General features: G+C 42.1%; 1 protein-coding gene across 1 annotated transcript in view; it reads left to right on the top strand.

The window, feature by feature from the left end:
- grk3 (G protein-coupled receptor kinase 3) overlaps positions 1-14,893 on the top strand; it is a 51,501-nt gene extending 36,608 nt beyond the window's left edge. The window contains exons 14-21 of the mRNA XM_026354231.1: positions 1,605-1,671; positions 5,762-5,862; positions 6,289-6,355; positions 7,864-7,959; positions 9,777-9,939; positions 10,019-10,155; positions 11,091-11,204; positions 11,305-14,893. Of these exons, the coding sequence (XP_026210016.1) occupies positions 1,605-1,671; positions 5,762-5,862; positions 6,289-6,355; positions 7,864-7,959; positions 9,777-9,939; positions 10,019-10,155; positions 11,091-11,204; positions 11,305-11,466 (907 nt within the window). The 3' untranslated portion in view covers positions 11,467-14,893. The remainder of the gene's footprint in view (positions 1-1,604; positions 1,672-5,761; positions 5,863-6,288; positions 6,356-7,863; positions 7,960-9,776; positions 9,940-10,018; positions 10,156-11,090; positions 11,205-11,304) is intronic.
- Positions 14,894-15,941: the final 1,048 nt, after the last annotated feature.

Here is a 15,941-nt window from a genome sequence, read left to right as displayed (position 1 = left end):
TCAGTGTGTTTTGTAAAGTGAAGTTGAGGTCTGATGATTGTGTATTTTAAGTAACAAGTGGTCTGAACTCCTTTAGCCTCGTCTGTCCCAGTGTGTCTTTAAAGTCTCTGTTTTCTTAGTGGAAATTGAGCCTTTGCCCATGCAACTCATTATTCCTCTGCAAAATCAATTCAGGCTTCTAAGTAGTCTAAATAGTCCTGCTTTTGAAATGTTGTAGGCTTTATTGCATACACTTCTCCTGAAATAAGCTGTCTGATTGCAACCATATATTGCAAACTTTGATTTATTGATTAACATCCCTCTGGTCTTGGTCAGTGCATTCTGATGTCATTTGGCTCAGGCTGAATAATCAGGCTCATTACAGATGTAGTTTGGAAGCTGCTTCTCTCCCGTTCAGGCTGCCACTCATCATTTGATCACTTACACTAAGTGGAGAGCAGGGCTCTTTGCGTCTTGGATTGAGATACTCTTCTGTCTCGTAAATATGTTTGCGTGATTTATGGGCCTCAGAAGGCGGAGGCCTGCCTGCTTTCACATTGAATCAAAATGTGTTTTCTTTGTGAAAATCTCTCCAGCGTAAATTTCTCGGCTCCCTCCAATTTTGCCGCTCCACTGCTGGGATCATCTCTCGCATTCAGAGGAATAATTGGGTTCCGAATGGTTTCACTACAGCTCTTCTGACTTTATGAAAAACTGAGAAATGTTCTTTATCATCCTTAATTGGAGTTGAAGTACTAAACGTCTCAGCGAGGAGTGTTTTGTACTAGTTAAGAGAACATTAGCTTTAGCAGAATACATTATGTACATATGCTCAAATAGAAATGGAAGACATGGTGAGAGAGCAGTCGAAGAAAACTTGAGTCACATATCTCTGGTTCATGTGAGTATTTAAAAATGAAAAAAATATGTACACATGAGAAAAGCATAAATGAGTTTATTGTAGGTGATGTTGGATGTTATAAAAAAGACCTGAGGCACTTTCCAACAACCACTGACTTATAGAAGTTATTGCAGTATACACATACAATCATGACAGTTTTGATTTTAATATTAAATTAATATTTTGAATATAAATTATTATTAATTGGCCGTTCAATTTAGTTCACACCTAAGATAAAACACTACATACAATGGTGAAATCAAAACCACATCTCTCATGCAGGCCACTTTTGTAAAACTAATTTGATTCATAGAAGTGGTTTTTGCATGTGGCCCAGTGACCAAAGTGCTGACTCTCAGCTTTTGTTTGAGAACCATAACATGCAGGTTGGGTATGATCGGTTCCTCCATGCTGGATGCAAACACTCTCAGACACCTTTAAAGCTCCAAGTCGACACTTGCGCTACCTGCAGGTGTTTAATTAGAGTGAGGAAGATTTAGGTCATTCAAAATTACCATTTCTTAATTTATAGTGTTGTAATATTTATGAAGTCGCTGCTTCACTTTTAACCAAGAATGATAAAGTATGGGGACTTATAAAGATTGGTTGTGTATGATTTATTTGTTTTTTCACACTCTTCTTTATTTCATTCATCCTCTATGTGCCCTCTCTCAGTGCCCAGTAATCTACAGTGTCTCCTCAATGTCTCCTCTCTCCTGTTTAGGCACAGTCCCTTCAGACAGCACAAGACCAAAGACAAACACGAGATCGACCGCATGACACTCACCATGGTAAGACACATTTACATGGGTTTCCTAGAAGCTGATGCTGACAGGTGATGGCTGATACACAAATTACAGGGAGTCGTAAAGCACATACTCCAGGCAATATGAGTCTTTACATGACAGTAAACACATGGGTTTGGCCTGTGTTTGCCTCAAAGTAATACCATATGTACACAGATGTTTATATCCCTATGCATACTGTCTTGTGTATGCGCAAACAGTGGAGGATCATTTGTCCACCGTGGTTAGAAGACAGATGTAGCTGTAAGGGCCACATTCTGCTGCCAGTTCCTTTTGTTCTCATCACATTCTTGACAGGTATAAATATGTGAAGGGTAGAAACGTTTTGGGTCATTGTTGAGTGTCTCTGTCTTCTACCATCCAACACTCTGCTGTCTGTTTACTCTACTGTGTCACTGGAAGATGCAGGGAGATGAGTTGTATGTCAGAAACCTGGCTTAGACAAACTGAGCCGGCAGCCAAGCTGGAAAATTATTAAATTATTAGGTACACCCTCTCGCCGTCAAATGGACTTGTAGCTACATCCACTGCAGGTTTTAGTCAGGGAGCCAGGGATCTGTGGTCCAGGTGGCTTAACAAAGTACAAAGAGGCTTTAAAATGCACAGGACATCACAGTTTCCTCTGCTTCACTCTGCACTGACTGTTTTCACGTCTGCCTGCTGAAGAGGGGCAAAGTTTCTCTGTGCTCAGCTTATATCTCAGTTTAATATGTTTGACATATGAGATGGAAAGCAAATTACACAGGGTCACAAATGCTCAGACCTCTGATGTCACATTTCCTTTTGGATGAAGACAGTTCACACGTGTTTCAGAGCTGTGAACCAAAAGCTCACTGCTTATTTTTACATCACAACCATTTTGGTCATTATGACAAATAACAAAAGATAACTCCTTCTATGTTAATTGCATTTTGAACAACCCCCATACATATATTAAATAAAACAATGAATGATGATGGTATTGGTCAGTGTGCAATCACCCATGTTGGTTTTAGTGCATTTATGGGGAGTATAGAAATAGAAAAGTTGTTGATTAAAAAGCTATTAATCATTCAGCCCTGCTTGGAGGTAAAATGTAAGCAATGTCTGCACAGAGTGCACAGTTAAATCAGGCATTGAACGTGTCGGTTAGTGTGACTGCTGGTGTTAATGTCACCATGTTCTCAGATGTCAACAGAACTAATCACAGTGCAGAATGATTAATACTGATGGAAATGAGGTCTGATGATTACTGCACATACTGTTTAGACTTTATTGTCATTGGTCAAATTGATCAAATACGTGTCCTCTGAGCCCACCCACTGACTTAATACCTCACACTCGCCCCTTTTCCCCTTTTGTGCAAAGGCAACGTGTTGTGTATCAGCACAGACGACTTTACAGTGACAAACTGTACAGTGAATTTTCACCTCGACACTCTGCTCGTCAGCAGCAGTTGTCCATCACCGTGGAATACGTCCAAATATCTGTGTCCATTTATGTGTTTTGTCAGAACATGAAGCAGTTGAGAGGGGAGCTGCTTCCTTCTCACACACACACACACACACACGCAGACACGGGAGCTTTTCTGGCTGAGCAGGACCTCTAAACAGAGAAAGTATGATCTTTCATATCACAATAAATCCTGATTAGGATTTTAATCCACCCACTTAATCTGGTTTATCCTGTTGATCCTCGCCTGTGTGCGTGTGTTTGTTTATGTGTGAAAGTTCAACATGTAGTCTGTGATTCAGCTCCGAACATTAACCGTTCTCTATATGTCTTAGTGTTTAATAAACATGATGAATGGTCTGATTACATAAACCTGATAGAAGCAGACAGCAGAACTGAGCAGCCAAGACAGGAAGAGATGGATAGGAGGAGGGAGAGAACAGATCCCAGTGGATGAAACAGCTGAAATCAGCACCTCTGTCAGAACTCGGTCAAATCAGAACACAGACACGATTCACATATTTATAGATTCAGAACGACTTACTGCTGATTCCTGTGACAAATAAATGTCCATCGGTCCACTGAAGAATTATAGCAAGAAGATGCTCCCTACTCTCCAGAGGCCTGACGATCAGCAGGTTTCCTTCAGTATCAAAGTCCATCGAGTCCATTGAAGTTTAGTTGTGACTCCACTGCACATTTCTGTCTTTATGAGCATCAGGTGCTGCACATAGACGTTTTATTTTGTCTGATGACAGGAGATATAATCAAATTTCGAAAACTCTCACCAGGTCTCTGCACACTTCTTTCGGACCTATAGTAGTGAGAGCCAAAAACGGATAAGGCAGTGAAATAGAAAAAGACACTGGACACCTTGATATCTTAATTTAGAAGTGGGTGATAAGAGGCCAACGTGGTGCTAACATCAAGTACTATAACTGGGGTGTTGTGGGAAGAATGTTTGCAAAATCTTGCACAAACCACTATTTTGGTTGTCAGTAGCGTGTCACTAAATTAGGCGTGGTGAGGTTTAAGCCTTTTTTTGGCCACTGCTTAAGTCCTATGTTTCCTCTGTGCCTTTAATGTTTTATGAAAAGCACTTTAAATTGTCTTGTTCAAAAGTGCTGTACAGAAAAACTCACCTTGTTTAGTAAGTGCATTTGAAGCTCAAGCTAAAAAGCTAAAACCTGTTTGTGAAAAAAATCAGTGACAGAGTCGATCCTTAAAACGGTTCTTGAAATAAATTGCATTTTTTTATTTGTTAGTACTTTGCCTTTTCAATTAAAGTCACTCGATGGTGCTGCAGAACCAGCTCCACATGCACTGTCCACGGTGACACTGGAATCTAAGCTAACCATAAAGCGGGTAGAAACAGTGGTTTTGGAGCAGGTGTGTTGTCTGGCGTGAGTCTGATGCAGCAGAGCAGGAAATCACACATAGCAGACAGTCTCTTAACCATAGGCCCGAAATCACATGGTTTGAAAGTGGGAACGACAGAAATGTGAGCAGGAGTCTGTGACGCAAAACAGCTCTTGTTGCTGATTGGTCTGGGGCACTCCTGTGGCTCAGCCCATTTGACCAAAGGAGATCTAAGTGTGTGAGGAAAAGGAAGTGGGTCGGCCTGAGAATCAGGCTGCTCTAGTCTGACAGGGCAGAAGGGGGCGGGCTGAAAATAGTGTGTCTGCCAATAACACTTTGCTTCCTCAATAAGGAAGACAAACGATCAGATTGAACTGGTGCACAGTAGATTTTTATGCTGCAACAGTTGTGACTTGAAACTATTTTTCATCAAGCCTTCTGTAAACAGCAGCAGTCACTGTACGTAAACTGTGTCTCATCTGTCTTTAGACTCACTGAAGAGTTGAATAACATAAAACACATCTCAATAAAGTGAGAGCAGGTTTTAACACACACAGCTGGCTAGTGTTTGTCTGGCCTGTGAGAATCTGTTTAACGCTGTCACTGGATGTATAAATTACATTTGCACATATAATCCTGCAATACACCCACAACATCCCCCACCTGACATTGTGTGCTACCCTCTGTTCATCATGCACACCACTGGTCCTTGCAACCAGTTGCTATTCCTGGGACCACTTGTGGTGGGTTCTGAACACAGCGGACCAGGAACACCCTTCACACCTATGGTTTTGGAGCTGCTCATCCAGCCGTAGCAACTTCACCCTTGTTAACTTCACCACCCTTGACAGGCGACATTGGGATGAAGTGATCAATATTATTCACCGCAGCAACTGTCAGTAGCTGATCACTGTAGATCACTGCACATTCTGAAACAGTTAAACTCTGTTTCAGACTTGTTTGGTGATTTCTGCTGGACAGGATGGAATATTAGAAATGGTGTGGTGTCTCCCAGGAGCTCATCAGAACTAATTCAGTGTCTAAACAGTTCACTGTACTGTTCAGTGATTCACTCTGCTTATGACAAATTACTCATGATACTCGTTTCTTTTTGATCCTGCCTTGTAGCACACTGGGTAAGACAAAGGGAGACAAATTCATATTGGCATGTTTTTGAAATCCCCTGTACTGTAGTAATAGAGTAATGGGTGCAAAAGACGTTGATCTGTTTTCAAACACTCCGTCTCTCCTCCTTGTTTCCCTCCCTCCCCTCCCTGTCTTGCAGAATGTGGAGCTGCCAGACTCTTTCACTGCAGAGCTCAAAGATCTGCTGGAGGGGCTGCTGCAGAGAGATGTATCCAAGAGGCTCGGCTGCCAGGGCCGGGGGTACGACTCACACACTCACACACACACTAAAAGTTCACATTAACCTCTGTCCCACATTTACGTCCACAGGCGTGCAATTGAATTCATCAGTCAGACAGTTTTTGCTAGATGTGCTCATTAAGGCCGAAAACGCTGGGTGGTGTAGTTTGTAGCCCAGTGAAGACAGATACAGACAGACATCATGTGATCTGATAGAAGCTGAGTTCACAACGAAAGTCATCAGTGCTGTCATTTTGCATCAGCTTAGATCTAAACTGTAGTGATGGATCATTCTCTGCGGTGGGTGTTTGGTTAAATAGCAGGATTATGGCCGATATGGAGTAATGTGGCAAACACTGCCATCTAGTGTTCAAATGAGAATGAACCCCTTTGTAAACAGTCGCCTCCTGCCCCGTCTCTCTCTCTGTGTCTGTCTCACACATGCAGAGCCCTAGAGGTGAAGGAACATCAGTTCTTCAAAGGCATCGACTGGCAGCAGGTGTACCTCCAGAAGGTGAGTAAGCTTTATTTCCTCATGAATCAGCTTTTGCTGTTTGTGCTGCAGGTTGCTGCCGTTTTCTTTATTGAACCTCTGAGTTTAGTGACTTGCTCTATTCTGTCTGGCTCCACTCCAGTGGACAAAGTGATTTATCAACATGGTTCACTTCTAATACAATGTGATCAATACTGGATTTTAGTTGTTTCTGCTTTGAAGCTTTTGTCTGTATAAATGTAATCAGTCATTTGTTATTTGTGTAGTAATGCTCAATTTCTAATTGATTATTTTTATCTCTTTATCTATAAATCCTGCATACAAGAGTTATCTCTTCATTTAAAAATGTTAAAATTGGAGTTGAGGTCAATGAAATGTTACCATTCTTCCATTTTAATTAGTATTGAACCGTGTCTGGTGTTTATTTTATGACTCATTGATCTCAGTAAGTTTTTCCAAAGTGCTTTCTTGCCCTTTTTCCAGTATAACTGAGAAGATTACCCAACACATTTGATATTTTGATGATAATATCCAAACTGAGTGTCACAACACTGTTTCTACAAATGTCAGACTTCATCCTGTCTGTTTCAATCTGAATCCCATTTCTTAAATTCAGTATACTATTTGCAACGGTAGGCTCATTAGGTGGACAGTAGAAAGGATATGAGCAGAGACATTAGGAGCTAAAGGTCACAGCTCCTCCAACTCTTCCTACCCCCAGAAATGGATCACTACGTGTGGCCTTCCTGGGGGATTGATGCCTAATGAGCCACTTCTGGGGGTGGTAGGAGCTGCGACCACTGTTCTTTTTGCTAGTATGAAGTGTATATGTTTTAGATAAGTGATTACTGACAGTTCCACTTACAACAGGTTTTAATTTATAGTTCAGCGTCGTCACTTCTACAGCACACACTAGGTATTAGGTGTTGAGGCAGTGTACACACATTCTTTTATAACTGCAGTTGCTGTCATGAAACCAGAGTTTCCACCAGCAACAGAAAGTTGCAGAATGAAGCAGCTTAAGCAGATGAATCATCTCTGTAGCTGCTGTAACCTCAGCGTGTAGCTGCTGCGTTAGCTGCTGCACCTACATACCCCGACTCAGTGTCTGTACTGCAAACGTTTAACACACAGCTAGCCCCCTGTTTAAAAGTTCTGAAAATACAATAATGACAAACATTTATGCATTTTTCACGAGTCGACAGATTGATATTTGGACTGTACAGAAGCCAGTCGATGGCTGAAATGAGTGGTGTGACCTTTTTTAAAGGTCAGTTATAGGCAAAGTCCTGGTTTAATTCACTTTAGCACTATCTCACTGTTTAAAGCATCTCAGGATGGAGCTACACTAGTCATTAGTCCACTACAGTTACAGTTGCTATGGTTACCTCATCACTCTGTGAAGCACTGCTGTGGGATTGTCGCTTTGTTTTGCTCACACTCTTCTGTTTCTGTTTCTCCTTCATCCTCCTCCTCTTTCACTGGATCTGCCTGGAAACTATCTCTCTGTTATCTCCGTCTGCCTCTAGTACTCTCCTCCTTTAATCCCTCCCAGGGGAGAGGTGAACGCTGCAGATGCTTTTGACATAGGCTCTTTTGATGAGGAGGACACGAAGGGCATCAAGGTAAAAAAGACTCTGACACATCCACACACTGACTTTTTTACCCACTTACAGTGAGTACGCATCTATGTAAACAGTGAAGTGTCCTATGGTCATCTGCAAGTCAGGCTGAACTCATCAGAAGGATCCAGGATGTGTCCTCAGCAGGAGGACAAAACTAAATATGGACATTTTCAGTGTTAAGAAATGAAGTAATCTGCTGCAGACAAGTAAAACTGCTGATAGGAGGTGAACCTCTTTGATTAGTTGATTATTATTATTTTAATCAGGAGAATAGCTTTAATCTTCAGCGTTTAGCTTCTTAGTTATATTTCTCTAAATTGTTGTAGAATCAGTTTGGGGTTTAGGAGACTAAAACAACCTTCAAACTGATAAACTGGTAGTCACAAGTTAAGAGTTATTCCACTATAGACATTATATTATTGGTTAATCGACATCTGTTTAAGCCAAACTGTTCTCTCCAGCATCTCTAAAGTCAGTGTTTTCTCCTTTCTTATAAATAGTAAACTAAATATTTTGGGGGTTTGAATTTTAAAGAGGACAAAACAAACAGTTTGTCTCTGGGAATTTTTCGTCTTTTTCTTTTGACAAAACAAATCAATAAATGGTTGAGTTTGGTTTTCTCTCTGCAGTTTTCTTGGTTCTTCTGGAACAACAGCCTCCTCTCCCTCATTAACGTTAATGTTGCTGCAGTAACAGTTATTCATCCTCTAATGTTCGACTGCAAAGAATTAGGAGTGTTTGTCTACATTTCCCCAGACGACACAGGAGTAATAATCGACAGAACAAATCTAAATAAGTAATGTGAGAACATGAAGGTGTAGCTCCAATCCCCTGACGTTAATCCAGCCTGAACTAAATGTTTCTGTCTGAAAGAGAATAAATGCACAAGACAGAAAACTGATCAGGGAGTTTCTTAAAGAGACCACAGAGACTGAGACTGTGTGTGTGTGTGTGTGTGTGTGTGTGTGTGTGGTGTGTGTGTGTGTGTGTGTTGTGTGTGTGTGTGTGTGTGTGTGTGTGTGTGTGGTGGTTTTAATGTTTAGTCTTTGCTTCTTTATTTGAATGTGGTTGTTAAAATGCAGCATGTGCACAAGTTTGAAAAATAAAAAAGTTTCAATCATAGCAGCACAACTTACAGAGCCTGTAGTTCTCCAGATATTAATAAGCTGCTGGACTAACCAACCAATCAGGAGAGGCAAAGAACCAGAAGGTGTTCCACATGAACTCATCAACCTTGTAGGTCTGATCACACAACCTGCATGTGGAGCAGAACATTTACAGTATGTTTTAAATAAAAAGTAGATTTTAATGAGTGCACGAGAACATCAGTCTCTTAGCGTGTTACATATTGAGCTAGCATGAAGAAGGGAAGTGGGGGGGTACAGCTAGAGCTAGCCACCTCCACATGTAACTGATTGTACCAGGTGTTTTTACACAATTAGGCCTTTTCCACCACAGGAACTTAACAAACCACAAGTTAAAGAGCGACCATTGTCACAGGTTCTATTTCATCCTATTACAACTTCCTGAATATAAATTTCAGGAAGTTTGCAACAGCTGGTTTGTAACACTAAGTACTGATTTAACAGCGTGCCCAAACATCACAGCTAAAATAAATCTGAAATGTTTTCATTTGTAAAATCGTAAATGAGGCAGAACCTAGAACCTAGAACCTAAACCTCTCGGATTGTTATCAGTTCAGGTTGTTGGATTGTTTCCCTCCTACCAGAACTCATTAGCTGATGTTCAGAGTTCAAAACATGAAAAGAATCATGACTAAACATCCTGTACCCTGTTCCTGTCTGTTTGTCCTCCAGTTGCTGGACAGTGACCAGGAACTGTACAAGAACTTTCCTCTGGTCATATCTGAGCGCTGGCAGCAGGAGGTGGCAGAGACGGTCTACGAGGCGGTCAACTTGGACACGGACAAGAGTGAGGCTCGCAAGAGGGCTAAGAACAAACAGCTGGGCCACGAGGAAGGTAAAGAAGAGACTGTTGGAGACTGATTAATAAGACAAAACTCCTGTCAGACGTTCTAACTGTGTTTGTCTTGGTGCAGACTATGCCCTGGGTAAGGACTGTATAATGCATGGCTACATGTTGAAGCTTGGGAACCCTTTCCTGACTCAGTGGCAACGTCGATACTTTTATCTCTTCCCTAACCGTGTGGAGTGGAGGGGAGAGGGAGAGTCACGGGTGAGTCGGCCTCACAGCTCATGTTCAATCACCTTTCGCTCTGTGTTCATGTTCATCACTTTGATGTGCGTCTGTCCTGAAGCGAGTCTGTTGTGCTACTGTTTGTCTGAACATGTATGAACGTTTGTTGTCTGTCTGTCTCTGTACTCCACACTGAAGGAGACGTGGCTAAAACATTTTAAAAAGCACAAAGATGGGGTGAGTGCTAACACCACATCCATGTCCCTGCTGTGTCCTCAGCGTCCCTGCTGTCTATTTGTCCACAAGGTGTTTAGAGCAGCTCCCTGCTTCAGGCTCAGTGTATTTTAGTCATATCATCCTCAGATCGCTGCTGGTAGATAAAAAACAGAATATTAGAAGCATGAACTCAGAGCTAGTTTCAGTGCCAACAGCTAGTTGTTGTCCGATGGTGAAATCAGTGGAGAGAAAAATGAGAAGACTTCTATTCAAGTTTCCAGTTTTACAAACCTCATGCACTCCTGCAAAGCTTTGCAGGCCTGACATGTCATTATAAGCCTCAGAATCATACTGTAGCGACACCATGCAAGTAGCTAAAGTGCAAATTGATAGAAAAACCTCATCAATAAGTCTTTGGAAATGACACTGGGATTTACCTGTTGAGGGGGCCGTGTGGTTTTCTGACACTGGGGAGCAGTTTTAAGGGATTTCCAGTTTATACAGCAATATGTAGAATAGCAGCAGACTCAGTATATCCAAGCAACTAGTTGTCAAGTCAGGTTCAACTTTTATTTACTGAACAACTTAATGTTTTTAGAGCAAGATCTTTGGAAAACCATTGAACGGTCTCAGTAGATTTTTTGCTCTCCTCCACAGTAGTCGTACAGTATCAGCTTCAGCCCTCATGCATCAGTATCTGTCGTCTGCTTGGTGCACTTCACCTTTGCTCCTTTCTGACTGGTCAGTTTTGTTCACAGCAAAACCTGCTGACGATGGAGCAGATTGTGTCGGTGGAGGAAACGCACGTCAAAGACAAGAAGTGTATCCTGCTGCGCATCAAAGGAGGAAAGCAGTTTGTTATGCAGTGTGAGGTAGGAAGACTGACTTTCCCATGTTTTTTTTATCCTGACTCACCTTGATGAGATTAGGAATAAAAAGCTGATCCCTTTTTTTTTCTTGTTATCTATGCAGAGCGATCCCGAGTTCGTTCAGTGGAAGAAAGAGCTGACCGAAGCGTTCACAGAAGCCCAGAAGCTGCTGCGTCGTGCCCCCAAAGTCATCGGGAAAGGCCGGGCTGGAGTGGTGGAGCTCTCCAAACCTCCCCTCACACACCGCAATAGCAATGGCCTGTGAATACACACACACATATACACAGACTGGCAGCTTCCTTAGGTAAACCTGTGCAGTCCAATGAATTATCACCTGTCTGACAGTTTCAACACAAACTGAGAAATGTAACCTTGTAAAAGTAGAATTCACAGCAAAGCTGCTGGGATGGATTTTATGAGATGGTACAGGTGTACCTAATAAAGTGGCCAGCGAGTGTATATGTACACACATATACATACACAAGCACACACACACACACCTGACACTGCATCTCACCTTCCCCCTCCCCATCAGCCACTGGACAGTAGCCCTGACACCTTGCCACCTCCAGCCCCAGACACCTCGCAGTGTGTGTGTGTGTGTGTGTGTGTGTGTGTGTGTGTGTGTGTGTGTGTGTGTGTGTGTGTGTGTGTGTGTGTGTGTGTGTGTGTGTGTGTGTGTGTGTGTGTATGGATGCTCACCAGCCTCTTAACAATCACACACACACACACACACAAAAACACACACACTCTCTCAACGTGACGACCAGTCATAAGTGCGATATAGTTATTTTTTCTTTTTCTGCCATGGGACCTTGCCAGTCACTGAGGGGAAGAAGTACAACACAGCTAAGAGAGGAATATTCCCGATGTGAAGAACCTCTGCATGAATGTGACGAGGACTAACACCCGGTCCTCTCTTGTCCCCGTCTTTTTTTCCCAACGTCCTCCCCCTGTCTCCTCCTGCACCTTCAGCACCTCCTCACTCCAGGTGTATCTGGAGAACCACAGAAACCTGACACACACCTCCAAAAACCCCACAGAGCTAAGAGGCTCTCGGAGGCGATGCAGACGAGACCGGGCTCTAGCGGAGAATGTATTTTCACGAGGGGATAATCACCGGGAACGGGCTGCTCAACTGGTTCTTCTCATCCCTCCCTCTCGCCATTCCTCCCTCCGTTACTGAAGTGCATAAAGTGCCAACATCAATATTTACTTGAGTCACCTGAGCATCCAGGAGGGACCTGCTCTGGTGTTGGTGGGCGGTGGTGGTCGTGGGGGTGGTTCATTCCAATGCAGAAAACTGGAAGTACAAGGACCACAGACTCTTTCAGATTGGCTCCTGTACACCCAGTTACCATAGAGACTGAAATTTCATTGGTTAACAAATATCAGCCGGTTGCTATAGGAACCTCGAAGACTGGTCTACGTGGGGATCAGTAACCACGGACAACGGTGTGACTATTGTGTATGAATACACTCGATGGCAGCAGAGTAAAGGAGGGAGGGGGTGAGGAAGTGACTGTGTATATACGAAACCCTGTCTCTGTGCATCTCCAGTGTTTTAGTGTTTGCATTATTGGGGACTTCTCTGTCTGCCTGTTTGTAAATCTGTCCTGGTTTGCATGGGAGGGATGTTGAGAAGGAGGAAGCTTGTTTTCCTGCTGGGAGGGCGGGGGGGGTGTAGACAGGCAGGAGTCTGATGGCTTTCAATCACTCACAGCGTTGCATTACCTCAGCTGGACTGTGTCAGTTTATAAACTCGGTGGCGGGGTTCGAGGACCTCTCAGTGGGCCAATGTCACAGCGAGGACGAGCACAGCGCCATCACGTCATCAGAAATACAGTAACAACTCGTTGTCCCGCTCTCGGATACAATCGTCGTCGTAGGTTTACAGTTTCGATCGGTCGGCTGTCGCAGAGAGTTTGAGTGCAGGGAGGAAGGAGCTGAAGCTAATTAAAGGAAGAAGTCACCCTCAAATACATGAAACACAACAATCAAAAGGTGCATTTCATACATGATGTGTCTGCTCATCGAGGCATTTCCTGCAGCTTTCCTCAGCTACATGTAGTTCTTTACTAGTTCAATTGGCCTGCATATCCCAGAATACCCTTGGGCAACCAGCGAGGAACTGCAGGTTGTAGCTCAAGGTACAAAGTTTAAAATAGTAGAAACGTTTTTCCAGGAAAAACGGGTAAGTTTCAAATTCTGAGATGAGAGATGGGCTGCTGCAAACAGTCGTTTTCATTATCAGTAAATTGTCGAGTCTTTAAATTTCTATTCCTGTATTTGACCAAATGTCTAAAGCCTCAGAGGATTCAGAATAAAAAAAAAAAAAAAAAAAAGTAAATGAATCGTGACACTTCAGCTGCTGCAACCAGAAGCTGGTTCTGCATTTTAACAATCAGTGGTTATCACATAGTGGCTGATTCGTTCTCTGCTGATCGACTAATGGTCAGATCACATTCAAGGCCCAGTACATCTGTCATAGGATGATATGGAAGTGCCTGAAACCCAAACTGGGAGAAATCCATCTGAAAACACAATTCAATCAATATTTAGTCTTTTGGAATGTTGGAACCTTAGAGCCAGTGAACGCAGCAGCTCTTTCTACGGCAGCTCATATCTTTGATGCCACAAATTCAATTGTTAATGCGTTTTTATTTCCATTTGACTGTAAATTAATTTTATTGATCTAATCCATTTGTTTGTAATTTTGTGAAACGTGCAGCTCATAAATAATGTGCTGATCTGAGTGATGACTGAAAAACTTCAGCTTTGAAGACGTTTTACCTTCTGAGGTGAAAACAATTCAAAACTCCATTTTAGTTACGTGGAGATGTTCACACCTCCCATCCATCCCATCGTTACTGCACCAGAAGCTGGACGTCCGTGTCTCGCTCTTTGTCGGTTTAGATTGAAGCTCTTTGATTCTTTGATTCTACCACAATGATTCGGATTTGCTCTGACTTCTGCAGCTTCCTGCAGGAATAAGACAAACACATCACCACCACTGAAATGTTTGAGGGTGGAGTTTTCCTCCAAGTCTTTTCATGATTTTATGTTTGTTTTTTCCTGAATGTGACAAAGTTCAGATAAAGTGAAACATCGTTTTCCTTTTTTATTTTTAATATTATAATTATTATTAATATTGAGGCTTTTCGTGTCGCCTCAGACCACATCAACATACAGAAACGCACACAATCGCAGTGTTAAATACACACAGCGGAGGAACAGGAACCGATTTATTGGTGGAATCATTGATAAATTTCAGGGGTTTTATTTTTCTTGCAGTGCAGCGTCTTCGTCTGTGATGTCCATGCATTTCCAGAGCTGTGTTGTGTGACCTACAGTAGGAGAAAGGCTTGATTAGGGGTGCATTGTGCTTTTTTTGTTTTTCTTTGTAGCCTTTACCAGTCAGGGGGAGATATATTAATGTCTTATAGAGAAATGTCGTCACCTCTCAAGGTGTCTTTTATTTTTGTAAACCAAAATGGTTTTTATTGTTTTCATGGAAAGTTATGTTGTTGCACCTTTTTAGCCCAATGTGTGTTACTTAATAGTTGTTAAATGTGCCAAATAACTGTTGCTGATTGATGGGAACCAATGGGAAGCCTCCTTTTCTGAACTTTTGACCCTTCTCACCGTGGACTTTGGCAACAGCCAATTTTGAAAAAAAAAAAAAAAAAAAAGATATAAAAAGAACACCACCACACACAAAACCCCACTCTCTCTCAACATGACGACCAGTCACCAGTGAGTTCACACACAAACTTTGCGGTGCGGGTTTCGGTGGAGGCTCTGAAGGGTACAAAACTAGGACCAAACTTATCCAGAGAGCAGGTGTGTTTGTGTGGTGCTGGATTTCTGCCACGTTGCCATCGGGACTCTGGACACGCACCCACCGATCTGGCTCTGCTCTCTCGTTTTCTTTCACACTGTATGTACGTCATGTGAATGTGTGAACATACACGCGCTTCATTACGGCTTTGTATGTTCATCCAGTGGACGTTTTGATTTTCCTTCTTTCTGACACAGATTCTCTGCTCAAACACAAGCGACACAAGACAATTTAAAAAGGGTGGCATATAGGAAAAAATTCAAAGTATATATAAATATATGTGTATATGAAATGACAAAATGCTTTAGGTTTATTTAAAAAATGTAATGTAGAAAACAAAATGACGTTCGGGGAGGTCAGGGGGTTTTGATGTGAGTATAATTGTTTGTGGTGAAGACTTCAGCTCAAATCTTGCACATAAAGACTTTAGATATTGTACCTGCGAGTTCCAGATGATTATTTTTGTTTAAACGGACTCTTTGCTCTTTCATATTTATTGTGTGTGTGGGGAGCTCTCTCTCTCTCTCTCTCTCTCTCTCTCTCTCTCTCTATCTGTCTCTCTCTCTCTCTCTCTCTCTCTCTCTCTCTCTCTCTCTCTCTCTCTCTCTCTCTCTCTCTCTCTTCTCTCTCTCTCTCTCTCATGTCGTCTCCCCTTCACGTGCATCAGCCAAGAGCTCGCTGTAGAAAATCCCCGAGTTTACACCCATCAGAAAAGTCCTGTTTTGTTTTATTTTCTTATGCCACAGACAAACAAATACTACTGGCTTTGGGTTATTACCATTAAGGTTATGATAATACTGATATATAATTGATAATATTATCAATGACTATTATTAAATTTATTTTATTTCAATGATTTTATTTTATTTTTTTGTTATTTTCCAGACAGGTAGGAAGTT

Source organism: Anabas testudineus, chromosome 12 (assembly GCF_900324465.2).
Source record: "Anabas testudineus chromosome 12, fAnaTes1.2, whole genome shotgun sequence".
NCBI lineage: Eukaryota > Metazoa > Chordata > Actinopteri > Anabantiformes > Anabantidae > Anabas > Anabas testudineus.
This window is presented reverse-complemented; position numbering and strand designations above follow the sequence as displayed.